We start from the raw sequence: 26554 nt of genomic DNA on the forward strand, positions 1-26554 counted from the left end.
GGAGACGAAGAAAAAGCTTCGTCATGTGACCCGGTGCTTCCGGTCTGTGGATCAGCACAAGGTCTGTACTATATATAATATCTATGGTTTGTACTATATATAATATCTATGGTCTGTACTATATATAATATCTATGGTTTGTACTATATATAATATCTATGGTCTGTACTATATATAATATCTATGGTTTGTACTATATATAATATCTATGGTCTGTACTATATATAATATCTATGGTTTGTACTATATATAATATCTATGGTCTGTACTATATATAATATCTATGGTTTGTACTATATATAATATCTATGGTCTGTACTATATATAATATCTATGGTTTGTACTATATATAATATCTATGGTCTGTACTATATATAATATCTATGGTCTGTACTATATATAATATCTATGGTTTGTACTATATATAATATCTATGGTCTGTACTATATATAATATCTATGGTTTGTACTATATATAATATCTATGGTCTGTACTATATATAATATCTATGGTCTGTACTATATATAATATCTATGGTCTGTACTATATATAATATCTATGGTCTGTACTATATATAATATCTATGGTCTGTACTATATATAATATCTATGGTCTGTACTATATATAATATCTATGGTCTGTACTATATATAATATCTATGGTTTGTAGTTGTGTTCACTGACGGAGAAATGTGTGAAAACTGCAGTTTAACTAATACTAAAGTTTGTTTTCATTAGTAGTTTACGGTGAACATTTAAGACATCCTCAGGTCTCACTCATGACTCAGCAAAACCCACCAGGCTTCAAAATAAAAGTCATCTGACTCAATGGCAGGGTTAGGGTTATTTTGAAGTAGACATGACGAAGTAAGTTGAAAAGCCGTTTCTTAAATGAAACGATGATATCTTTTAACCTTTAAAAAATAAAAAACAGCACATATTAAAGACGTATTGTTTTTAACTTTAATGTCAGATTTATTATTTTTAACCAAAGAATTCAAAGCATTCTCTGACTTTTGACTTTTTTTCTTGGGATTCGAAGAATAAAACAAACTTTGTTATTTTTGTTGTTGTAATGTGTGTTTGTGAGGTAACTTTGTGTGAAGATCTTTTTTCCTAACATCTCTTCTCGTTGCAGATCTCCAGCTTTGACTTGGTGATGCGTTGCTGCTTCCACTTCCTGTTTGCCTGCAGCTGCTTCCTGCCAAGGCGTGTTCATCATGTTTTGTGTGTACGTTCCCTGACGGTTGGGCGTGTCGGTTCTGGTTCTGGTCCGAGCATCAGAGAAAGCTTTGGCCTCCTGCAGCTTCCTGAGGACGCTCTGAGCTCCTCGGCTCAGGTGAAGGAGGCGTACCTGCGCCTGGCCAAGCTCTACCACCCTGACTCTGGGGCGGCTACGGCGGACGCAGCTCTGTTTGCTCGGGTGGAGGAGGCGTATCGGGTCGTGCTGGCTCATCAGAGCCGGGTTACAAATTCCGATGGAGAAAGGAAAGAGGAAGAGGAAGAGGAGGAGGAGATGCGGAGGCGTTTGGCGCTGCAGCACCGCCACTACCTCAGCTATGACGGCGTAGGTTCAGGAACGCCAAGCCAGCGAGAGCGCCAGTACCAACAGATCCGCGTGGACCGGGCCAGCGAGGCGGTGCTGAGCTACCAGCAGAGGGAGCAGGAGAAGGCGGCGGCCGCTGAAGGCGCTCTGGTAGAGAGAGACGTATATAAGCGCAGCCGCAACGTCAAAGTGACGCAGGCCGTGGAGCGTCTGGTGGAGGACCTGATCCAGGAGTCCATGGCCCGCGGACACTTCAGGAATCTGAGTGGCGCCGGGAAACCGCTCCTCAAGTTCCAGCACAACCCGTACGCCGACCCCATGACGCACAACATCAACCGCATCCTCCTGGACAACGGTTACCAGCCGCCGTGGGTCGCCACCCAGCGCCACATCCGGGAGGCGGCGGCGCATGTACGCCACATACTGCTGGAGGGGCGGGTCCGGCTCACTGACCCCGCCTCCCCACCAGAGCTCCACCAATGGGAGCGGCTGTGTGCCTCCGTCCAGGAGGATTTAACCAAACTGAACAAGATGGTGGACGACTACAACCTGATGGTTCCCGCGATGAGGATGCAGATCGTTCACTTCAGTCTGAAACGGGAGGCGGAGCTAGCAGAGAGGAACGCCCCCCAATACAGAGAGGAGGAGCGACGCAGGAGGAAGGAGGAGAAGAAGAACGCCAACGTAGCTAGCATCGGCATCGCCAGGAGCAGGAAGGTGGGCTTAGCTTCCAGGATGTGGAATTTCCTCCACAGGAAGTTAACCAGGACGCTCTAATCCACACCATTTATGATCTTTATTTTATTATTGGTCGTCATTTCAACAAATGTCCCACGCCTTTCGGTCTCAGAAAATTCAGAATTTTTACCAATTGTTCTGTGATTATTCAATGCAGCCCTTGTTCTAATTTTTGTTAAAATCACCTAAAAACAGACAAAATGACAGTAGAATAAACTAGACAGTGAAGAAAAACACCAAACGGCTCCAAAAACACACAAAATGAAGAAAACATTTACAAAATTAAAGACAATTTTTAAAGTACGACGTCAAAAACATACAACAGATATACAAATAAACAAAATGACTAAATATACAAGACAAGAACAAAAACACAAAAAAGGAAAGAAATGTACACAAAAGGACCACAAAATAAAATGTATGGATGGAGATAAAAAATGATATTTGTTTTCTTACTGTTTGAAAGTTGTGGTCACATGATGTGTCCATGTAATCATCAGATATGTTGGTGTGTACTGGTCCACATGTTGCTCTCTGAAACTAAACCATTTGTTTGGTTTCATGAATACTTCCATATATGAATATATTTGCACATTTTTGTACAGAGATGTTATTTATCAGTAGTTAGGTTTTACAACTTGTTTCTAATTTTTATTTTTGTTTTACTGATATTTTATTATTGGTCATCATTTTATCTAATGTCCCACACAAAAAAATCTGATGTTTTAATTTACAGTATAAAAGTTACTCTTTATTGGGATATTAAACTATTTTTCTTTATGTGACCCAAACTTTGGATTATTTCACCACTGGTGAATATTTTTAATCCTTTACATGAGGTTATTGTAGCTTAGCTCTGTGTAATAATCATTTATTAGTTCTTCACTAGCAACATAAAAAATGTAGTGTCTATTGAATAATCACAGAACACATTAGTGTGTGGAACGTCCTGAACATTAGTTAAAATGACCCTATTATGATTTTCAGTGCTGTGCACGTGACAAACCTGTAATCTTCAGAGAATGAGTCACTTGGGCTTTTCAAAATAAGACACTATCAAGGTAAATATAAATCTACTGATTGTAAATATCAAATAAATCCTAATAAATATGAGTGAAATGCAGAAACATTGACGACGTGTGTGATTTATGTAACTTTTCTTCAATGAGTTTTCATCAGTCCTCCACAGTCCCAGGGTTGGAGAAAACTGTGGGCTGGGGCCCAGGTCCAGGTCCAGGGCCATGCCTCAGAGGCCGGGTGATGGTGCGTCCGGGGGCGGTGATGGTGGTCCAGTCGTGGGCGATGTACTGGTGGTACGGGTCAGAGGAGTTCTCCTGCTTCTTAGAGCGGATGTAGCTCAGCATGATGAAGAAGGTGAAGAAGCTGAAGAGGCCCACCACCAACAGGATGTACAGGACGCCCTCCGTCTGCGGGGGGGCGTGGTCAGGAGTGGGCGTGGCCTGCAGGCTGCTGCTGTTTAGGCAATGCTGCAGGACGGAGAGCAGCAGCGCCTTCAGCTCAGTGCTGTTCAACAGAGACATGAGCAGCCCCTGGTGGACACGCTGTGGTACTGCAGCACAAACAACATCACTTAGTATCTCATATTTATGACTTAGTATCTCATTTATAATGTAGTATTTCATATTTAATTATAATGTATCTTATTTTTTATGATTTAGTAACTCATATTTATGTCTCAGTAGCTCATATGACATATCTTATATTTGACTTATCTTATATTTATGATTAGTTAGTATGTCATATTTATGACTTATTAATCTGCAGTCACTCAGTGTTGTTTAAAACAGTCTGGTTTACTCCTTCCTCTAGACGACAACGTTACTGGTTACTTTTCACTTTTAAATGCATTTATTTCAGTTATGCTGCCTCTTTGAAACAATATTTAATTCCTTTAGATCTTCCTATAATTTCATACCTCAAACATTCTTTATTGTTCCTATTGGGCCAGAAAAATAATTGGTGAACTTTCAATGGAAATGTGCTTCCATAGGATTTAAATAATGGCACAAAAGACTTTTTAGAAAAAGGTTTAACAATGACATTTTTCATGATATAACAGAATAAAAAAACATTATACTACTTCATTGCAAATAGTATACAGTGTAAATGTTTGTAATTTTTAAGTGTAAAAAAATTAATTTATTCATTTATTTTGCTATGTTAACTGTATTCCTCTCAATCTTTACTACTGTCAATAAATAAGAAGCCATGACCAGAATGAACATTTACAGTTTAGACTAACAAATCTGAATATGGTGACAGTGCATCATATCACATTTTATACTGAAATTACACAAAGTAGAAATATTAGGTCTTACCAGTAAATCCAGGACAGAAGATACGTAACAAATGATTGAGTTATAAAAGTAAACCTGCTTAAAAATGACCCTTCATAATAAAAGCACAAACTCGTTTTTCATGCAAAACTCAATAGAAAAGTGAAAACCAGCCTGCAGCATACTTTAGGGTCCTGATCCACTGGTTGAGAACCTCTAAATGTAGCTGTCTATCAAACTAGTTGCTCATCTGATGTTGTGTTGTTGTCATAGTAACAAATAAAGTGTATGAATAAAGCAGATTCTTACCAGACTCCACCTCTGCTCAGGAGTGTGTGTTCAGCACGTCAACACGTTTAATGAGAGCGGGGCAAGGTCACATGACAAGGTCAGGGTCACACACAATCATCCACACAACAACACAACGCTGCAGCAGAAACACACACTGTAACACACACTCCAACAAGTGCAGTTACTAAGAGAAGACTGCACACAAGTGTGTGTGTGTGTGTGTGTAGAGTCACATCAGTGATGAAATGCAGGAGAACAAAGCTGCTCTCAGTCTGCAGTCAGACTTGGTTTTAAAGTCACCTTCAAGTGTCCTGTGTGTGTGTGTGTGTGTGTGTGTGTGTGTGTGTGTGTGTGTGTGTGTGTGCGTGTGTGTGTGTGTGTGTGTGTGTGTGTGTGTGTGTGTCCATCCATATAGCTCATGTTTACCAAACAGTATCTATATTAGTTGGATCTCTAAAATAAGGATAATAATGATTGTGAGCTACATCCAGGGTAACATTCATAATTGTGAGTCATTTTTGTTCCTTTTCATCTTTTCTTCATCTGTGACACATTCCTGTGGTTCAGACTAAAAACTAACTCTGAATAAGATAAGAACACTTTGAGAAAAATACATGTAGCCTTCATATTTTGATGAATAGCAATTTAAAACATGTTAAACTGTTTAGTATAATAAACCAGTGGTTCTCAACCTGTTCAGGCCATGACCCCTAAAATAAAGGTCCCAGAAAGTGGGGACCCTCCAAAATAAAGGTCCCATAGAGCAGGGACCCCCACTGTAGCTGAAGGTGGTTGAACACAGACATGAACATTGAAGAACAGTCATGTGGAGACAGGACCATCTATAAGGGGGAATAAAGGAGAGATGTTTGGGGTCCATCCATAAAGTCAGTAAAATGATGGTCTATTGTTCTATGAATCTGTGATAACCACATTTATTTATTCATCTGAATAATATCCACTGTTATCCAGGAACGTTTATTATTATTATTATAGTCATCTTAAAGATGGAAATCCTGGTTTTAATCACTAATAAAATGGTTCAAAGTGAATAAAAATGGTGGAAAAGGTGATGAAATGGGATTTTAAAAACCACAGAAATTGATTAAAAGTTACAAATTAGAGTGGATAAAAACAGACAAGTGCTGAACATGTCTGGAAATTGGAAAAATGTGTAGAAAAGACATTGATGATGTAGAAGTGTCAGAAATGGGAGAAACGTAGCAAAAATACATTAAAAGGAGCAAAAATATGGAAAGAAAAAGTGATGAAAATTTGTCAAAATATGGTGAGTTTGGTGGAGTTGTAGAAAAATTGTAAAAATAAGCAAAAAATGGGCTTAAATTGTTCAAAAAAATATTCTTAGTTTCTTAAAGGCATCTGGTGATCCCTCCCCCAATAGGGGTCCTGGTTTAAGCTTGAGTTTAGTTCCATATTGATCCTGTTGTAGTCTGGTTGATATTTCTTGCTGTGTTTAATGTTCATCCAGATGTTCATCCAGCTGTACACCATCAGGGCTGATGTCACTCGACTCCAACAGTCTGAATAGAAAAAATTAAAAGAAACACATTTGACCTTAAATGAAACTAATTTATGTATAAAACTGATGGAAAATAAAAACAAACAGAACGTGGATCCACTGACGCTTCTTTCTGGGCCCTGAGAGCCCGCCTCTCTTCCCGGGCCTCGTGCTCGTCCCAGGTTTTCTTGTAGCAGTAAATCAGGACGACGATGAGCCACAGCTGCAGCACAACGATCAGAACGTACATCAGGATCTCTGCAATCACTGCCGTCAGCTCCCGATTGGCTGGGAAACAGGAAGTACCATAGTTTAGTCATTCCAGCAACTTCATTTTGTCTTGTTTTTTTTTATAATATGTTAAGGTTCTATTTTATTCACACAACTTTTTACAAGAAATTTACTTGACATGTTTTGACTGTCCACTGTCAGTCTTCTTCAGAGGCGTCTGCTGATTGCTTTGATGTGCTGGATCAAAGAAGTCATGGAGATCATGAGGCGGAGTTTTAACATCAACAGGGATGAGGGAACATTCTTAGGACCATCACCAGAGACCATCAAGTGACAGGGGGCGTGACAGAACAATCAACTTGGCCACGCCTCAAAATAACTCATAAGGACACATCAAACCGATCAGCAGACGCCTCTGAAGAAGACTGGCAGTTGACTGTTGAAACATGTCAGGAGATTGAAGTAAATTTCCTGATAAAAGAAAATGTGAACATGCGATAGTTTAGGTTTCTTTTGTCTGAATGAGGGGTGTGGTTAACCCCTCCCTCCTACCTACAGCCACCACCGTTAGCTCCACCTCCTTCGTCACGGTAACGTGTTGGTTGGCCACACGCAGGAAGAGTGTGCGGTGGAAGGTGCAGCGATACGTCCCCGTGTCGTTGTACGTTACGTTTTCTAAGTAAACGGCTCCGATCTGAACGTCCCGGTCAGGGGTCCCGAACCAGACCAGGCGACCCCTGAAGTCTGGGTGGAGGACGTCTGCAGTCGGGTGTTCGTAGTGGAAGATCTAACAGAGACAAGAACAGTCAAAAGTTTTCATTAGTTTTCCTAAATTAATTTTAAAAATTACAATGCTTAATATAATGTACATAATATACACATTTTCAAGTGCCATAAAACACTGACTGTACAAAATACTGTATATATGAATTCATTTGTTGTTTTTTTAAAAATACAGTTTTTTGGGGTTTGAGTCACATGACTTGGTTTTTCTTCTCCACAGTGTGAAGTGACACTGCCCCCCGCAGTTCATGTATGGTACTGCAGCAAACGTTTTATCATGAATTTCCAATATTAAAGGTGCAATATGTAGAAATTTTAAATATGTCTTAAATACCTAAAATAGTTTGTGTTAAGAAACATGTCCTTAGCTGTCATGCCATATGTGATTTTTTGAGACTACACATACATTAATAAATATTGCCTGCCCAGCCAACCTGTAGTACCTATTTTCTACCAGTTGGATGAGGATAAGCCTATTTATAGCAGAACAGTCCCTGAACGAGGCCATGTCTGGTAACAAACATCCATCAAACAGATAAACGGTGCGCTACCCATGAGGTTTACAACTAACAAACAACTGCTTAAACATCTTCACACATGTACAGCTGACGATATACATCGGCCCACATGGGCCCGCCAACAACATTTGTGGGATGTAGAAGAGAATCTTGTCACCTGTACATTCAGTGGTCAGGATGTGTGTCGGTTTTACTCAGTAATACGCCACCTGGTGGTGGTACACCTTTAAAGGTGCAGTCTGCAACTCTAATAAAAGTGACTTTTTGTCATATTTCCTAAAGCTGTCCCTATGTAAGGACAGCTTTACATCAAACTACTAGTTTGTGTGAAAAAAAACAGGCTCATTTTGTTAGCTCCTCTGAGGGAGGGACTTTGGAAAGTTTGGAGGCAGGGCAAGAGAGCAGCGGGGAGGGAGGGAGGGATCTGAGAGTTGTGGACTTCACCTTTAAGCCTGCAGCATGATGTTACCTCTACCGTGCCTAACATGCCTAACCTTCCTATCTCCAGCGTTCTCACTGTGTCCCTGTGCTATGTCGTATTTGGTACAGTAGAGCATAGAACGGTGTGTAACCCACATGCCTGAACGTCTCCTCTCCTGTTGCTCTGAAGTGCCAGTCCACCGTGGTGTGAGCGGACACTTCCTCACGTTTCTTACAGGAAATACACCCCAGGAGGAAACCTTCACCTGCCACTGCCTCAGTCATAGAGTCCACCTCAGCACAGCCGCCATCGCACTGGGAGACTGGAAGTAAAGACATGAGGGTCATTTACACACATGTTCATCTAGTGAAAAACTAATAAACAATAAATGATTATCAGACACAGAGCTAAGCTACAATAACCTCATTTAAAAGATTTTAGAGAGTAACATTTATACTATAAATTAAAACGCATCAAATTTATTCTTGTATTCCCACATGTAATTATGGGCCAATGAAAAGAGTAAAGAAAAAAAAAAAAAATAAAGTGTATGTTCATATTTCCAGTGTGTGAGTTTAGAACCAATGCATATCTGTGACTAATCATTAGTGATGTGAACAGTCTATGTTCATAGCTCTAAGCTGATCACATTACAGGGAGCTGAGACATATGCTAAGTAGTTTACTGAACATGTTCCAGACCCAAACACACACTGACTATTTAGAGGAGCTGACATGTCCACCAGATATGATGTATAGCAGATCTATTTCTGTAGGAGGAGCTTATTACTATACCATATTTACCTTTATATGTGATGGAGTTACAGACATATTGGAAGATGAACATGGAAGAATAATGACCCCCACACACTATATTATTCATATCTCAGAAAGTATTGATCAGATCAAACGTAGTGTGTGGAACATCTGTGTCAAGGCTCCAACCTGGATTTTTAACAAAAACATAAACTCCATCTATTGTACCTACTTAAAGATTTGAGGTTTGAGGTTGAGCTCACAATAAACATACAGTAAACATAGAGTCTGTCTCTGAACAGTTAAAGAACATCTAAAGCTAAAGTCTAGCTGGACTCACCAAGAAGACTGAAGACGAGAACAAAAAGCAGACTTTTGATCTCTTTTTTTATCCGATTGAGAAACACAATCCAGAACAGGCCTTCACAGCCTATCCCTGCAGATAAATCCATCCTGATTCCGTCCTTCCTGTCAATCATCAGTTTCTCTGGCCCACATGACTCTGAAATACTCCAAAGATATAGAAAGTCCTGAGTTTCTTCAACAGTCAACGTTTCTTAGCAGAAGTTTGTGCGTGTGTTCCGTCCGTCTTAAAGGTGACTAAATTTAGATCCTCAGAGTCTGGAGCATTTGGACGTGAAACCTGATCTACAGCACAACACCGTCCTGTGATAGACAGAACCAACCAACGGAACATGAGTGCACGTTAAGAAGACATTCATCATATTTAAACTGTGTACTTCTCACGTACAAACTCCTACTTTACATGTTTTGTTAAACAAATCTCCTGAGGGACGTCAAACCACCAACAATGATATGTGGAAACTGCAGGAGGTCAAGGTGTTAATGGAGAAAAGGAACATTGTAGCTCAAAGCTGCTGCAGACAATCATTTGTTATTAGATTAAGACATGTTGTAGTGAATGCCTCAAAGATCAATCAACGGAAAATTTGTTTGAAAAATCACTGTAATTGACACTGTCAAAAAAGTTTTTGCGCTTTGCATTGTGGGAGGTGGAGTCCCGTAGACAGATAAATGTGTTTTTACTAGTGGTGGGACTCGATTAAAAAATGTGATTTAATTAGAAACTTTGTAATTCATTTATCTTGATTAATCTAAATTAATAGTCTTATTAACAATATTTGACTCAAGAAGAAGCGTTTTCCAGTTTAAATGTATGTTGGTATATAAACGAATCAATGATGACTGCTAACATAATGTGTAATATGAATAAAGAGTATCATGATTGCATTGTTCACAAAGCACTAACTTATTTTTTTGGTAAACAAATGTGTTTTTGTAATAAAATAATAAAAACATCACTTAGTCCAGAACATTCCAGAGAAGTGGAAACTGAACAGTGTAAAATAGTTACAATATCTGTAAATGTCATGAAATAAACAGAGCAACTGATGAAGCTGAAGCGATTAACTGCAGTATTTTTTTTCAAATGCGTTTTTCTGTAATTAATTTCATCGCAATTAATGCAATAAAGTCCCAGCACTAGTTAGTACGTCAAGGACAAGAAGGACTATTATCTTCATACTATATTTCTTCTAGTTTGTTGCCAGTATTCCCTGTGATATCAACTTACTCTGCAAGACGTTACATTTTGGCCAGATTCAGATTTTTCTGTGTAAACCCCAAAATAAACTTCTGCCCTTGTTGCTCCACATCCCACAATGCAACGCTCAAAACAGTATCAACAACAGTGTGTTTACGGTGGAGATTACGAGCGGCAATTTCAACCTTTTACATTTTATCCGAGCAAATGATCCAAGATCTATGAAGTACCTGTTTGTACCAGTTTGGGGCGGAGCTCAATGCAGCATGCTGTTGTGCTGTGTGATTCTTATACAGTTAAAAATAATCAACCTCAAAATAAATAAATCGTGCCATATAAATAATTGTATATGTTACATAATTCTATAGGCATAGAAAATAGTTACTATTTGCGTTAGGGTTAGTCTGAATGTGATTGGTTTATTGAACATTGAGCTCCGCCCCTAACTGCAGGCTGCAGTCAGGGGCTTCTTGGATCTACTGATCTCTAAGACCTTCCAACACTTTGTCTTCAACCCTATTTAAAGACACAAAAATACTGAGATAAACAAAGTCTGAGAAATTAAAAGATCTTGAGAAGTCAAGGGAAGCAAAATCAAGATAATCCACTAGAAAGTTCTTACATAGTGAGAAAAATCAGGAAGATGGAACATAAGGAGAGATCTACACTTACACACAGGCAGGACAGGGGGCGCCATACACATGAAGGGTCTGTAACCCACGCACATGTTACACAGAGTAACCACAGAATCAAACCAAAGTCATTTCACCCTGGGATGAATAAAGAAATTCTGATTCTGAAAACATCAAGATAAAACCAAACCAAACCAATGGTGTTTCCACATCTTCTTCTTCTTCTTCTTCTGTGGCGTCAGTCTGTGGCTGCCATAGACTGTAAAAAGAATGGATGGGACAAGCTTCCCGGTGGAGTGAAGCTTTTATTTTTAGAATTGATTGGCTGCAGTATAGGTCATAAGCCCCGCCTCCTCAATGATAACAGATGGGATGTGGGTCAAACTGTTAAAATACTCGTCACATCATTTAAAAAAAAAAAAAAAATTAGTTATTATCACCCTACATTGATAAACACTAAATAGATTGATATACACTAAATAGGTGGGCGTGTTACCAGGGCTCCTCCCACCGACCCTACTGCACTGACTCTGGCTCCAAATTACATCAAATTAGGCAAGATGGAAACGCCCCTAAGCGCCGTATTTTTGCTTCAAGAATATTGAGTGGGAACAGCTACAGTACACGCCCACTGGTGGCCCCCAAGGCCCCCAAGGCTCCAAGGCCTCTGAAGTGAAGGCTGAGCAAACAGACCTCGTCCAGGATTATGTCAGAGACAGTTAGTTATGAAAGTCTGACGTTTCTTTGAAAAGGAGAGAAAATAAATCGTCACAGTGAAAACAATAACAGACAGGACTAGTCACCACTTCATTCTATGGCTACATATGTTATGTGACCAACTAATTTTATTTTATTTTATTTTATTTTATTTTATTTTATTTTATTTTATTTTATTTTATTTTATTTTATTTTATTTTATTAATAATAATAATAATAATAATAATAATAATAATAATAATAATAATAATTTTAAAGTTTTTCTCTAATTTTAATTGTTTTTTGTTTTTTTTATTTTCGCATTTGTGTTTTTCGTATTCAACAAAAATGCACAAAACGAGTCCTAAAACACACAAGATGACTACAAGTATAGGCCTATACATAAAACATAAAGAAAAACATACTAAATGACAACAAAAATACACAGTATATTTTTAAATTAGTAATTTCACTAACGTTTTTTAAAAGAAGTAAAGTAATTCATTACATTTCTACATCCAACTGTAACCGAGTAAATTATTATTTTTTGTGATAATTTCTGTTTCATGGCACATTGATCATAATCCATAAGTTCTTAGTCGTTCCATTTCTGATCAAAGCCGCTTTCTATGGTTGTGCTTTCTAAATATCATAGTTATATTATATTATATTATATTATTTTTGACCCACATGGATCATTTGGCATGTTTTAGGGTTAATCAATGTATCTATAATTAGAGCCTGAGAATGTATTGATTTTTGGATTAAAATGATTGGTGTTATTTTATTTAAAAATAACTGTAAATGTTGACAAACCTTTTATTTTATACAAATGCCTTTGTAGAAAATAAATTAAGTTCCAATTGTGGTAGATTTGGTCTTTTTCCTTTTTAAGTTTCTACAACAACATTCCTGCGTGTGTGTGTGTGTGTGTGTGTGTGTGTGTGTGTGTGTGTGTCTAGAGGTCAGGGACTCAGTCATGTGACGTTAAGGTAGTCCTTGCCTGCTGTGACCTTGTGAATAATGTGATATTAATGTGTGATGTGGACACATGATGAGGAGGAGGAGGAGGTGAAGGGGACATTCAAGGAGGGTACATGTGATAAGTGCTCAGTGTTTATGTGTGGAACCCCCCCCCACACACACACATAAATACCCTGACTCTCTCTCTAAGCTGTAGTGTTTATATTTTTAGCTCAGACTGAGTTTCCCACTAGCAGCAGCAGTATAGTCTTTTCACACTGAGTGAAGGGACCGTGGAGGATGCTCCAGGGAGCTCTGGAAACAGCACACTCATGGTGACGCACTGTTATGCAGCGGTGATGATGATGATGATGATAAGCAGCAGGTAAGAACAAAGTCATCAGAATGCTGTTAAACTTTTCTCTGACACATGCACGCTCAGCACATCTTTATTAGTGACAGTGTTGTTATTGATCATGCTGCATAGAATCTTTCTGCACGGATATCATATGATTGTCTACGACAGGGGTTCTCAACCTTGGGGTCAGGACCCCATTTGGGGTCACGAGACACTGGGAGGGGTTCACCAGATGCCTTCAAGGAACTAAGAATGTTGTTCGAACAATTTAATCACGTTTTTGCTTATTTTTACCCTTTTTTTGCAACTACACCAAACTCACCATATTTTAACCTATTTTCATCACTTTTTCTTGACATATTTTTACTCCTTTTAATGTATTTTTGCTACATTTCTCACATTTCTGACACTTCTACATCACATTTTAATGTCTTTTCTGCACATTTTTTCCACTTTCCAGACATGTTAATCACTTATAAACCCTTTCTACCACTTTTACACCTAATGACACATATGTTGACTTATTATTGTCACTTTTAACCTCTTTTCACCAGATTTCATGATTATTTTTGCCAATTTAACCAGATTTACATTTGTAATGCTCATCATTTGCCAGTTTAAACTAATTTTCCCTACATATTTATATTCCATTACAATTTGCAACTTTTAACCAATTTCTGTGGTTTTTAAAATCCCATTTCACCTCCTTTTCCACCATTTTTGGTCACTTTGAACTCATTTTTTTTCCATCTTTAAGATGACTATAATAATAATAATAAACGTTCCTGGATAACAGTGGATATTATTCAGATGAATAAATAAATGTGGTTATCACAGATTCATAGAACAATGGACCATCATTTTACTGACTTTATGGATGGACCCCAAAAATCTCTCCCCTTTATTCCCCCTTATAGATGGTCCTGTCTCCACATGACTGTTCTTCAATGTTCATGTCTGTGTTCAACCACCTTCAGCTACAGTGGGGGTCCCTGCTCTCTGGAACATTTATTATGGGGGTCATGGCCTGAACAGGTTGAGAACCACTGGTCTACAACATGCAGATTTTTTATTAAACAAGTAAGAAATGTATTGACACAAAATAAAAATGTAAAGGAAGAAGGCAAATGTATGTCCTTTAGTAAAAGTGTGTGAGGTGAAGAAGTTAATTAGTGAAATGTAGAAGAGCTTCAGTCTAACGTTCTGTGAGCTCAAACTGAGGAGAACTTATATTAAAGCAGAACAAACAGTAACTAGTTTCTAATGGACACATTTTGATCTGATTCTATTCGTTTACAGGAGCTGAATTCATTCATTCTGAACACATCAACATTCTCTATATCTGCTTTTTAATCAGTGAGACCATGAGGATGCTCCAGAAGACACAAGGTGAGATACACACACACACACACACACACACACACACACACACACACACACAATGAATGAGCTACAGTACATGACTAATGGCTTCATTGTTTGATGGGATTACTGTTAATGAGGAGCTCAGAAACCCCTTGTGTGTAGTTTTATTGACACTACAGGGGTCAGATAGACGATGAGGAAACCAATGAGTGAACATAACGTGGAGGGATTACTGAACACATACAGTCTGCAGGACTACAGGTACAGAAAGGGACTCATTATAACCACTGAAAGTTGATCAAAAGTGACACAGAAAGAAACAAAATTACACAAAAGGAAGACCTGAGCTCTAAGTGGTAGGAAAATAACCTTAAAACAGACACAAATTCACCCTAAATCACTACAAAGTGGTGAATAATTAAATTAACTCAAGGATGTTCAAGGTTTTTGGGGTCCATCCATAAAGTCAGTAAAATGATGGTCCATTGTTCTATGAATCTGTAATAACCACATTTATTTATTCATCTGAATAATATCCACTGTTATCCAGGAACGTTTATTATTATTATTATAGTCATCTTAAAGATGGAAATCCTGGTTTTAATCACTAATAAAATGGTTCAAAGTGACCAAAAATGGTGGAAAAGGTGGTGAAATGGGATTTTAAAAACCATAGAAATTGGTTAAAATAGCAAATTATGGATAATGAAATTTAAAAATGTGTTTAAACTGACAAATAATCAGCATTAAAAATCGTGACTGTGGTTAAATTGGCAAAAATAAACATAAACTAGAACTGCAAGCAGTTATGAAAGGGGGCCAAGCCTTCCCGCGCGACTCCGCCCCCAAGATTCGCGGAGCCCTTGGAAGTACGTCACGAAGCATGATGGGCTCGTGGCGAGCGTCAGGACACAGGCCAACGTGCCATTTGCTGTGAACAGGTGGATATGAAGTTTTGGAAGATGTGATTTAAAGTGTGAAAGTTAAAGGCCAAAATGTGTTTGCACTCATTGTAGCGCCACCTAGTGGTGCACTTTTTGGTATGGGTGATCTGTGTGCTCTTCTATAGTTACCCTGTAAATTTCACTTCCCTCAACATAATAATTCAGCAGAAATAAATGTTTGTTTATTTATGTGTTATGATGTAATAAGCCACGCCCACTTTGACTAAGCGTGAATAACTTTGAGATATCGCCTTAGGACGGACCCAAGATCATACCCTCCAAATTTGGTAAAAATTGGTCGTGCCATTTAGGAGATATAAATATTCGTTATTTGTAGCGCCCCCTAGTGGCCTACATCATTCAAATTTGGTGCATTTCTTCACAGTCACATGCCAACTAAAGATCTCAGATTTGGTGTTGTTATTTATTTTGACCGAGATATGCGCCAGTTCGCATTTTTATCGCTAGCTAGAAAACTACTCGGTAATAATTTGCGCATAATTTACCCGAACAAACTCATTTAGTTAACTCTGTATCACGTCCAACTGAAGACTCTACAGGCCAAGTCTCACACTGATTGGACAAAACCACAAGGAGGATTTTGAAAAAGTAGGTTTTCCAGTTTTTGCGATTTTGCTCCAAGAAAAGTTAGGCGGAAATGGGCGTGGCCTAGCCCAGGTGATTCAGTGCTATTCAATGAATCTGTGGATATGAAGGTTTTAAATTTGCAACAAACGGTGTGGGAGTTATTGGCCAAAACGCGTTGACCTTTGTTATAGCGCCACCTGCTGGCGGATATTTGTGAATTTTTGCATCCAAGGTCCCCTGGGGGTTTTGGACCCAACCACCAAAGGGCACCGCCCTACCTTACACGGTTTATTCTGGAGCACCACTTTTATCAACGGAACTATAAAAGGTAACAATAATAATAATAATAATATTAATAATAATCATCGGAACGATTACAATAGGGTTCCTAGCACCGCTGGTCCTAGGAACCGCGTATGCTTACATACACGGTTCCCTGGCCCTGTGGACTTGGTCCCCTAAATATGGTAATAAGAGGTCAAAAGTGAAAATAATGGGTCAACATATGTGAAATTAGGTGGAAAAGTGGTGAAAATGGTTATAATAAATATTGAAAATGTCTGGAAAGTGAAAAAAATGCGCAGAAAAGTAGAATAATGTAGCAAAAATGCATTAAAAAGAGCAAAAAAAGTGATAAAAAATAGATTAAAATATGACAAGTTTGGTGTAGTTGCATAAAAAGGGTAAAAATTAACAAAAATAGGTTCAAATTGTGAATTAAAAATATTCAGGCATCTGGTCTGGCGACCCCCACCCAGTATCGCATGACCCCAATTAGGGTCCTGCCCCAAGGTTGAGAACTCCTGCACTACACAACAGCATGTGGCTATATTTCCACTTCTAGCAGCACATGTTGATAATATTATACTTTTGTGGAGACTGTAGGAAAGAAGAACTCTAAAGCAATAAATCTATAATTAGCAGTAAAACAGAGACTATCTCTAATATTTAATAATAATAATAATATTTATAAGGAGGGAAACTAAAGATAAACACCTCATGTCTTTTGTTAATACACATTTATCAATAATAAGGCTGTACGGCAGCTGATCAATAATGGTGGGATACATTGATTACCTGTAATCATATTTAACATGTTCTTATATTGTGTGATGCATTAATGTGATTGTTGATGTTATGAATGAATTTACTAAATAAAACCTGTCTGTTGTTCCATTGACTGCAGAGGTCACAGTGGAGTGTTTTAGTGACTTTAGCTTCCTTTAAGTAACTCTGAAATCACACGCATTGCCTACGAGCACTGGAGAGAAAGCATGAAATAAACTCTCATTGCATTAGAAGAACTGAGTTTGTGTATGGACGTAGATTTGTGTCTTTGTTATTCAATTAAGAAAAAAAAAAAAAAAAAAACTTCACTAATCACTTTGATTAAAAAAACCCTTTTCAATAAAAGAAAGTTTACTTCAATCAAAAATTAATATTTTCAATCAAAGAAAAAGTGTTCAATAGCAAAAAATAAATAATAAAGTTCTCAAATCCCAAATGATTACATTGTAACACTTTTTTTTTCAATTTAATTATTATTATTATTTTTTTTTTTATTGAAAAAGTTTTTTTTTTATGATTAAAGTAAAAAAGATATTGAAAAGTTTTTGTTATTGAAGTCATCTGTTTTGTATTTGGGCCGTATTATGGGTAGTAGTTGGCTTTATTATTCAATCAAAAAATATGAAAAAAATATTTTAATCAATAAAAAACATATTCAATCAGAGGGAAAAAAAATGTTCAAATGCAATTATTTAGGTCTCATTTGAACATGTCTTTCTTTATTTGATTATATTAATTTTTGATTGACTTAAACTTTTTTTTGGTCAAATCTTTGCAACAAAACCTGTGATTAATTTCAGTGTTGAAGGCATTTCTGGGGCTTAAATTATTTTATGTATTTATGTATTTTTTTTTTAATTTTATTTTTTATATTGTTTCTTATATTTTTCATTTTATTTTATTTTTTTCATTTCCGGGGCATATTTTATTTATTCATTTCTGAGGCTTATGTTATTTTATTTATTTACTTATTTTTTAATTCTGGGGCTTGTATTATTTTATTTTATTTTTTTAATTCTGGGGCTTATATTATATTATTTTATTTTTATTTTTTTAATTCTGGGGCTTATATTATTGTATTTATTATATTTAAGTCCGTGGCTTATTTAATGTGATAATAATATGATATTATATATTATATTGCTATATTATCCAGTTGGTTTCGCCACATCCTTTGGACAGTTATCTATCTGGACTGAACCATAAAGTTACAAATGGGGATGTCACGTTTTTACTACGTGTATGTTCAAGGTTAGAGAATTTAATCTTTATTATTGTATTTTTATTGCATATATTCAATTTAGTATGTAGTATGTCTATGAGGAATGTTGACCTGATTTTTGTAATGTTTTGGGGGGTTTTGATGCGACATTTCGCGCCCACCCCTCAGAGAAAAGATGGATTCGTTCCGTTTTCACTTTTGGATCAAACCGTTGTGTTGGCTAGTTTTACTGTTAGCTAGTTTTATTGCACTTTTCCATGTCTAGCCATCATCCCCCGGCTTTCCCTTAAACTTTCCTCCCGGGACGGCGTCTCTTAGCCGGCCGTGTTGAAGCCTAGCATGGGGTCCCTTACTGAGCTCTGCTAGCCGGGGATAGGCGCCTCTGCCTCGGCCTAAGGAGGGTCGGTGTGCCGGTGGGAGCCGCTAGCGGGAGGCTAACAGCCATTAGCCCAAAACAATGCTGATGTGCTCCTGTGAAAAAGTGGATTTCACCGTTCCTCGCACCGTGGCCCGGCTGGTGTTCGAGGCCGAGAAGGAGCTCCGACTCGGGGGGAACTCATCTAATGGGAGGTAGGAGCTCCGGTCCCGGTTCTTCTTCTTCTTCTTTTTGCTTTAAAACACGCCACAGGTGGAAATAATCAAGTTAGACACTTTTTACCCTCACAAACTGTTTTATAACGTTGAAAACAACCAGTGATGCTACTTTGAGAGCTTTCAATCATTTAAACTATGTATACTGTTCCAAGAAGCAGCTCCAGAACATTGTGTAACTTCTGATATCAACACTTGGTCACTTCATTCAGGCTCAGTTTGGATTTATTTATTTATTTATTTATTTATTTATTTTGTTTTCTGCAGTCTTATCAAAAAACAAAACAAAAAAAACCCAAAACAGAACAAACAACACTCAGTTGTCTAACAAATGAGGCTAAATGTTGTAGGATGAAGCTTCTATAAACATTCTATTCTATTCTATTCTATTCACATAAAACTAAACAAGTTTCTCTGTCAGTGGTTCTCAATCTGTTCAGCCTCGACCCCCAAAATAAAGGTCCCAGAGAGTGGGGACCCCCACTGTACCATCCATAAAGTCAGTATAATGATGGTCCATTGTTCTATGAATCTGTGATAACCACATTTATTTATTCATCTCAATAATATCCACTGTTATCCAGGAACGTTTATTATTATTATTATAGTCATCTTAAAGATGGAAATCATTGTTTTAATCACTAATAAAATGGTTCAAAGTGACCAAAAATGGTGGAAAAGGAGGTGAAATGGGATTTTAAAACCCATAGAAATTGTTAAAAGTTGTAAATTACAGTGGATAAAAACGGACAGAAAAAGGCTTCAAAGTGTCAGTATTGGCTTAAAAGTAGCCGAAATTAGGGGTTGGGGTAATGCAATATAAAAAGTAGAAACAATTAGTTTAAACTGGTAATTAATGGGCATGACAAATAGAGAAATTGACAAGAAATAGTCATGAAATATGGTGAAAAGAGGTTAAAAGTGACAATAATGGTCAACATATGTGACATTAGGTGTAAAAGTGGTAGAAAGGGTTTATAAGTGCTGAACATGTCTGGAAAGTAGAAAAAATGTGTAGAAAAGTCATTAAAATGTGATGTAGAAGTGTCAGAAATGTGAGAAATTTGGTGACCCCCTCCCAGTGTCACGTGACCCCAAATGGGATCCTTATCCTAAGGTTGAGAACCATTGCTCGAGATAATATATATACATATACATACATACGTGTATACACGTGTATGTACATGACATGTATATAATATTAATATTTCAATATTTACTAAACACATTTCATCAGTACAATTTTATATACAAAATATAGTGTTGCAATATTTAAATTCATATTATACTATATTACAATATATACCTTTTTATGTTTATCGAGTAATCATTAGTATATTTTATACCATTTATATTCATATTATATATTGTCATTGCTGTCCTTGGTTATAAATGTTGCTCTTTTTCCTTATAATTATTAACGATATATTATTTAAAAAGCTTTTTAATCTGCTTTATGTTGCTGCTTTGTTTTTATTTCATCCTGTTCACTGTTGTTCTGGTTATATAGCATCTTATAGTTTTTATCTTACATTATTTTCCCCTTCTCTCTCTAAAAATATTTTTGCAACCCTTTTGGAAGTGAACTTTTGCTTGCTTTATATATAATTTGTATATTAAAGGTAATATTTATTATTATTATATTCTGCGAGTCTGCAACAATGGATTTGTCTTCACTCCTGTAACAACAAACAGCACAGATAGTAATAAAGTTAATGTTTGCTGCCGAGTTTAATTATCAAACATGTTTTAGTGAGAAACAAAACAGTCAATGCTGTTAATTTTATGAACATCTTAGTCATCAGTTTGTGTCTTCCTCTGCACACCCACTGAAAGTACTGAACATTGTGTGACAACTGATTCCAACTACCAGACATGTGGCCTAAAAGGTCAAATGTGGTTCACCCCCCAATGTAAACAAAGAAAATGACTTCAAATACACACAAAACAACAGAAAAACACACAAAACAACAGCAAAACTGCACAAATTTACTCCAAAAACACACAAGACAACTACACATTTACCAAAACAAACCCTGAAAAATATCCAAAACAAAAATAAACATAATAAAAACATGAGTCCAAAATTACACAAAGATAGTGAACATTTACTATATGACTTCAGAAACACACAAAAGACAACAAAAGTACAAAACAAAACACTCATTGAAACACAATAAATCACAAAAATATACAAAATGAGTCCAAAAACACTGAAACTGCCTCTTAAATCACACAAAATTAAAAGAAAATATACAAAATTACTCAAAAACACACAAAATGATAAAAGGAAAAACTAAACAGAAAAAATACACAAATTTACTCAAAAAACGCATGAGTACAAATACACATGATGATTCCCAAAACTCAAAATCTGTGAAAATTTCCAAAACTACTTAAAAAAAGAACAACACAAATCGAATTTACTAAATGACTCAAAATCACATGAAAAGGCAACAAAGGACTCTGAAAACTCACAAAATGATAAAAGGAAAAACTAAACAGTGAAACGTTGCGTCTTTGAATTTCATATCGCTGTTTTTTTTTTGCAAATTTTAATTTCATTCCTATCATATTCTTAACTCTGCTCTGGAGCAGTTGGTGACATTCACTGTACATTTTTGAAGACTTTTTCAATCCTTTTATTTTCCAAGATGATTTTTTAACGTTTGTTGAATTTTTTTCTTTTGATAAACACAAACACCTTTTTAATAATAAGTCAGGCATTGATGGTCTGTAAAAATGTACAGTGAATGTCAACAACTGTTCCAGAGCAGAGTTTAGAATACGATAGGAATGAAACAAAATTTTGCAAAATAAAAAAACCAGCGATATAAAGTTCAAAGGTTTACTGTGTGTGTGTGTGTGTGTGTGTGTGTGTGTGTGTGTGTGTGTGTGTGTGTGTGTGTGTGTGTGTGTGTGTGTGTGTGTGTGTGTGTGTGTGTGTGTGTGCGCGTGCGTGCGTGCGTGCGTGCGTGCGTGCGTGCGTGCGTGCGTGCGTGCGTGCGTGCGTGCGCGCGCGCGCGCGCGTGCGTGTGTGTTTAAGTGGATCAGTAGAGATCAACACTGGTGCCAAGATTGTTCTTGTTCAAACACATCAGAGTGAGGAGGGCCTCTTTGAAGGCAAACAATAGATACACACACACACACACACACACACACTGTTACTGTTGGAGGACATGGTGCTGACAGTGTGTTTTGATGCAGGTTGATCTTACTGGCCCATGCAGTGTGTGTGTGTGTGTGTGTGTGTGTGTGTGTGTGTGTGTGTGTGTGTGTGTGTGTGTGTGTGTGTGTGTGTGTGTGTGTGTGTGTGTGTGTGTGTGTGTGTGTGTGTGTGTGTGTGTGTGTGTGTGTGTGCGTGTGCGTGTGTTTTCCACTGGTTTAAGTGTGTTGTGTGTGTGGGTTTTGTTGACAGTTGGTGATGTGACCTTTAGCATGCTAGCTGCACCATCTTAAACAGATGTACGTCTTTAGGGCCCTTTCATACAGGGCTCTCACCAGGAATGGTTCACAGCGTAGGGGATCACATGGTGCACAAGCGAGCGTTGTCCAGAAAATGTTGTCATTTTTTACCCTTTGACGGCCACATTTTGTGAAAGTAAAGCTAATGTTTTTATTTCTTCAATTTTTGATCCAGTCTTATAGTTGTATGTGAAGGTGATGATGAATGTAGTTATAGTTACTCATGCTTGGTATAGATCCTCCACTATTAAATATTCTTACACACTGTATAGTGTATGTAGTGTCTGACTGTACAACTAAACAGTCTAAGCCATCTCTCCTTGGCCCTGCTTATATTCTTATAGGATCAATATTCTTATATTCGTAATAAATAAGAATATAGATATGTATTATTCATACCTTTTATATAATTTTTTGAATTGTATTTGTCAATTGAAAATGTTTGAGGATGTGCAGTTGACCTTTTTTGAAGCAAAAATGTCAAGGTCAAGGTCACATCAAGTGCCATAAAACAAAATTGATCATATCTCTATGATTATTTATAGTGTGATGCTTTCATCTATGAAAAGCTCATCTCAAGTGGAGTATTTTGTTGGACTGAAGCTGTACGACCTACCAGTAAAAAGATCGGTAGGGGTCAAAGTTCATGACGTCACAAAAAAAGACTTTTTTTCCAATAACTTGGCCACACATTGAGATACAGTTCTCAGACTGGTACCATTGAATGACATTTCCTATCAATGTGTGACCTTGAGCAATGGTCATTATTACTTTCACTTTAATTTGTAAAAACAACAAAAACTTCTCAACAAATCCAGATACAGGTTATCATTTTTGCTAATTTTTTCAAATGGCCAAATATGTATTCGCCTTGCGAATACAGGTCATGCCTAGTTATATTTTCTATTTATATAAAGTTTCTATTATTGTATTGTCGTATTTTATCTTTGTCTTTTGGGTATTCTGTGCGTTGCCTTCTGTTGTCTTTTTTTTTTTTAAAACTTTATCCACACTGTAATGGCAGTTAATAACTCCACTGCAGGAGCAACAAAGCTACTCTACTCTAGACTAGGAGTGTGACGATATCTCCATACCGCAATATTTTTTCACGTGATCGATTATCAATATGTTCGTGCTAAGCAGCGAATATTATTATAATTTTTTTTTTCAATTTAAGATTTATTTTCTTATTTTCAAAACCTTTTCTGCTTTTTCACTAAAATGTGCAGGTACATCTTCACATAAATATTATCACTGTTTGTTGAAGGAACCAATATATTGTTTACTGTAATATTTCACTATATTGATGTCACTGGTGAGAAAGACCATATTTATTGTTTCCATAAAGCACTATTGGAGATACTTATTAGTTTACATTGGTATGTTGACACTTATTTACAGAAATGTTGCACTAAAATAGTGTCACTGTTCATAGGACACTTTTTATATTTATTGTCTTTCTGATATAAAATAAAATTAAATTTTTTCACTTAATCTTTTTTTTTCTTGTTATGTCAGATTATCGTAGATTGATTTCTGACCAATATATCAATAATTGCAGTATCGTCATAGCGTGACGTTATCGTGAGCTTTGTATCGCGTATCGTATCATGAGGTACACAGAGGTTCCCACCCCTACTCTACACTAAAAATAACATTTGATTCTAAAGACTGATTCAAAGACGAGCTTTTCTAATTTAAATGAAGTATTATGTTATTATTGGGACTGTTATGGACTCACCCCCCAACTCATTCATTTTTCTATAGTTTTATTCAGTTGATAGTTCTTGTTTAGATCATAAAGAACACTGTTTTTATTGGATGGTAACTATGGTTACCAAGAGGAGGATGAACACAGGCAACATCAGGGGCATCTAAGTGCCTGCAGGGGTCCTCAGGTGAAGACGGGAGCATCCAAGCAAATCCCCTGTTAGTAAATAGATGGTGTATGCTGATATACAGTATGTGTTTCTGGGTTATTCAGATTAAAAAGAGTTTAAACACCAAATGAACGTCTAAAAGTCCCTTTGAGTCCAATTAAAACATTTATTATGGCGGTACGGGTTTAAAAAAGGTAAAAACAACAGAAAATCTCACCAATATTTGCTTATTCAGAGTTACTTAAAGGGAGATTTCTAAAGTGATTGAATAGTAAAACTTTGTTTGTGAAATAAATCTTTCTGTATAATTCTGGACTTTCCTGGAGCAGGCTGAGCTCACAGCACACAAATGACTCCATAACATCAGATATTTAACCGTTTACAGTGGACATTGTATCAAACGAGGGGTCGAGGAAGGTCAGACTCCAAGAAACAACAACACCTCACACAGACATGTTTGTTTAAGACAATGGAAGAGAAATGACGACAGGATGAGGAAATAACCACAGAGGAGGATGGATCATACCAGTTAGAGTTCAGACTGTGTGTAGTGATCTGGACACGTTTGTCAGAACCTTTGCTGACGTTGAACTATAGACAGGGTCCCCACCATCAGGAAATTCCTGGAAAAGTCATGGAATAATTGAACTGTTTTGGAAATATAGTTTATTTATTTTGCTTAAAATATAATAAACCCTGAAGATGTTAATTTTATCTCAAAGTGCTGCATATCGGCACATCGTTGAGCAGAAATCACGAGATCTCACAAATTCACTCTCCAGGTCAGGGGGAACAGTGGTCGGAATGGTTTATCAAACTTTAGAAATGCCTGGAATTGTTACTTAAACCAGACAAAAACCCCATATTACCCTCAAGCTATCGTCCCATCTCACTTATTAACACAGACTTAAAAATTATTTCCAAAGCACTCACATCCAGGTTAGAGAAAGTAGTACAGTCAATTATACACCAAGACCAGACAGGTTTTATTAAAAATAGACACTCCACAGACAATGTGAGAAGACTGTTTAATGTGATCAACATGGCACAGAACTCTAAAAAGAAAACAATAATCTTGTCACTCGATGCAGAAAAAGCATTTGATAGAGTAAACTGGTCATTCCTCCTAACTGTCCTTGGCAAATTTGGCTTCGGAGAATCATTCATACAATGGATCTCCACCCTGTACAATAAACCTAAGGCCTCAGTAACCACAAACAAAATAACATCCCAAAGCTTCACACTGCAGAGGGGAACCAGACAAGGCTGTCCACTCTCACCTTTGCTTTTTGCAATATTCGTTGAACCTCTCGCAGCAGCTGTACGTCAGAACTCTGTTATTAAAGGAATCCACTCATCCATCTCAGAACACAAAATTAATCTCTACGCGGATGACATTTTACTCTATTTGGAAGAACCGCAATCCTCTTTAGAGGAAGTATTTAATCTAATAAACAGCTTCTCTAAATTATCAGACTATTCCATTAACTGGACAAAATCATCAATCCTCCCTTTGACAAAAAACTCTTGGAATCCTGCACACCAAAATCCACAACACCCCTCCACCACAAATACAATTAAATATCTAGGCTTAAATATATCACCAAACTTAAATGAATTAATTAAACTAAATCATGATCCGATGTTGGACAAAGTCACAGAAGATCTGCGGAGATGGAACAATCTCCCCATCTCACTACTTGGCAGGATAGCCTCAGTTAAAATGAAAATCTTACCAAAAATAAACTACTTGTTCTCAATGATACCACTAAAACCACCAAAACAATGGTTTCAAAGATTAGATTCTACAACTACAAAATTCTATACTAGAAATAAAAAACCTAAAATAAGCCTTTCTACCCTTCAAAAAAACAAAGACGAGGGTGGTTTAGAAGCCCCTAATTTCATGCATTATTACTTAGCAAACCAAATACTATATTTAACAGAATGGCTAAATCCAAAAGAATACTACAACACCTGGCTAGAAATAGAACAGTTAGACTGCAAACACATTAAACTCTCTGATCTCCCTTTTATCACTGCGACCCTCAAACATCACAACTGCTTTAAAAACCCACTAATTGCCTCCACACTGACTGCATGGTGGAAAGCCCTGGACA

The 26554-nt window shown here is 37.0% G+C and overlaps 4 protein-coding genes across 9 annotated transcripts in view; 2 read left to right on the forward strand and 2 right to left on the reverse strand.

The window, feature by feature from the left end:
• Window positions 1-3406, forward strand: part of dnajc28 (DnaJ (Hsp40) homolog, subfamily C, member 28) — a 3715-nt gene extending 309 nt beyond the window's left edge. Inside the window, exons 1-2 of the mRNA XM_028470853.1 lie at window positions 1-61; window positions 1138-3406. The exon at window positions 1-61 is cut by the window's left edge and continues 309 nt beyond it. Coding sequence (XP_028326654.1) covers window positions 1159-2322 — 1164 coding nt within the window. The 5' untranslated portion in view covers window positions 1-61; window positions 1138-1158 and the 3' untranslated portion in view covers window positions 2323-3406. The remainder of the gene's footprint in view (window positions 62-1137) is intronic.
• Window positions 2677-4916, reverse strand: LOC114478058 (potassium voltage-gated channel subfamily E member 1-like). Its single transcript, XM_028470854.1, has 2 exons — window positions 4895-4916; window positions 2677-3873 (listed from the first exon to the last, which is right to left on the reverse strand). Exon 2 carries the CDS (start codon window positions 3822-3824, stop codon window positions 3459-3461), a length of 366 nt encoding a protein of 121 aa, XP_028326655.1. The 5' UTR covers window positions 3825-3873; window positions 4895-4916; the 3' UTR covers window positions 2677-3458.
• Window positions 4917-6132: 1216 nt separating this feature from the next.
• On the reverse strand, window positions 6133-9717 carry LOC114478243 (sodium channel subunit beta-1). The gene is made up of 5 exons (XM_028471184.1): window positions 9439-9717; window positions 8499-8665; window positions 7174-7408; window positions 6516-6678; window positions 6133-6412 (listed from the first exon to the last, which is right to left on the reverse strand). Exons 1-5 carry the CDS (start codon window positions 9575-9577, stop codon window positions 6346-6348), a joined length of 771 nt encoding a protein of 256 aa, XP_028326985.1. The 5' UTR covers window positions 9578-9717; the 3' UTR covers window positions 6133-6345.
• Window positions 9718-13183: 3466 nt separating this feature from the next.
• gramd1a (GRAM domain containing 1A) overlaps window positions 13184-26554 on the forward strand; it is a 61908-nt gene continuing 48537 nt past the window's right edge. For 3 of the 6 annotated variants that reach the window (XM_028470578.1, XM_028470582.1, XM_028470583.1), the window contains exons 1-2: window positions 13184-13338; window positions 14611-14700. Coding sequence is in view for 1 of the 6 variants with exons in the window: in XM_028470584.1 (XP_028326385.1) it covers window positions 18956-19068 (113 nt within the window). In the remaining 5 variants the exon portion in view is untranslated. Of the gene's footprint in view, window positions 13339-14228; window positions 14392-14610; window positions 14701-18661; window positions 19069-26554 lie in introns of those variants that run through there. The other 3 variants (XM_028470579.1, XM_028470580.1, XM_028470584.1) reach the window with 3 other exon arrangements.

The sequence above is a fragment of the Gouania willdenowi genome, chromosome 16 (genome assembly GCF_900634775.1).
Source record: "Gouania willdenowi chromosome 16, fGouWil2.1, whole genome shotgun sequence".
Taxonomy (NCBI): domain Eukaryota; kingdom Metazoa; phylum Chordata; class Actinopteri; order Blenniiformes; family Gobiesocidae; genus Gouania; species Gouania willdenowi.

Coding starts and splice junctions, on each gene's coding strand:
- LOC114478243 (XM_028471184.1), bottom strand. CDS start 9,577: ATGATTGACAGGAAGGACGGAATCAGGATGGATTTATCTGCAGGGATA. Junction 8,666..9,438: donor TCTCGTCTTCAGTCTTCTTG/GTGAGTCCAGCT, acceptor CTTTACTTCCAG/TCTCCCAGTGCGATGGCGGC. Junction 6,679..7,173: donor GCTAACGGTGGTGGCTGTAG/GTAGGAGGGAGG, acceptor CCTGTTTCCCAG/CCAATCGGGAGCTGACGGCA.
- LOC114478058 (XM_028470854.1), bottom strand. CDS start 3,824: ATGTCTCTGTTGAACAGCACTGAGCTGAAGGCGCTGCTGCTCTCCGTC.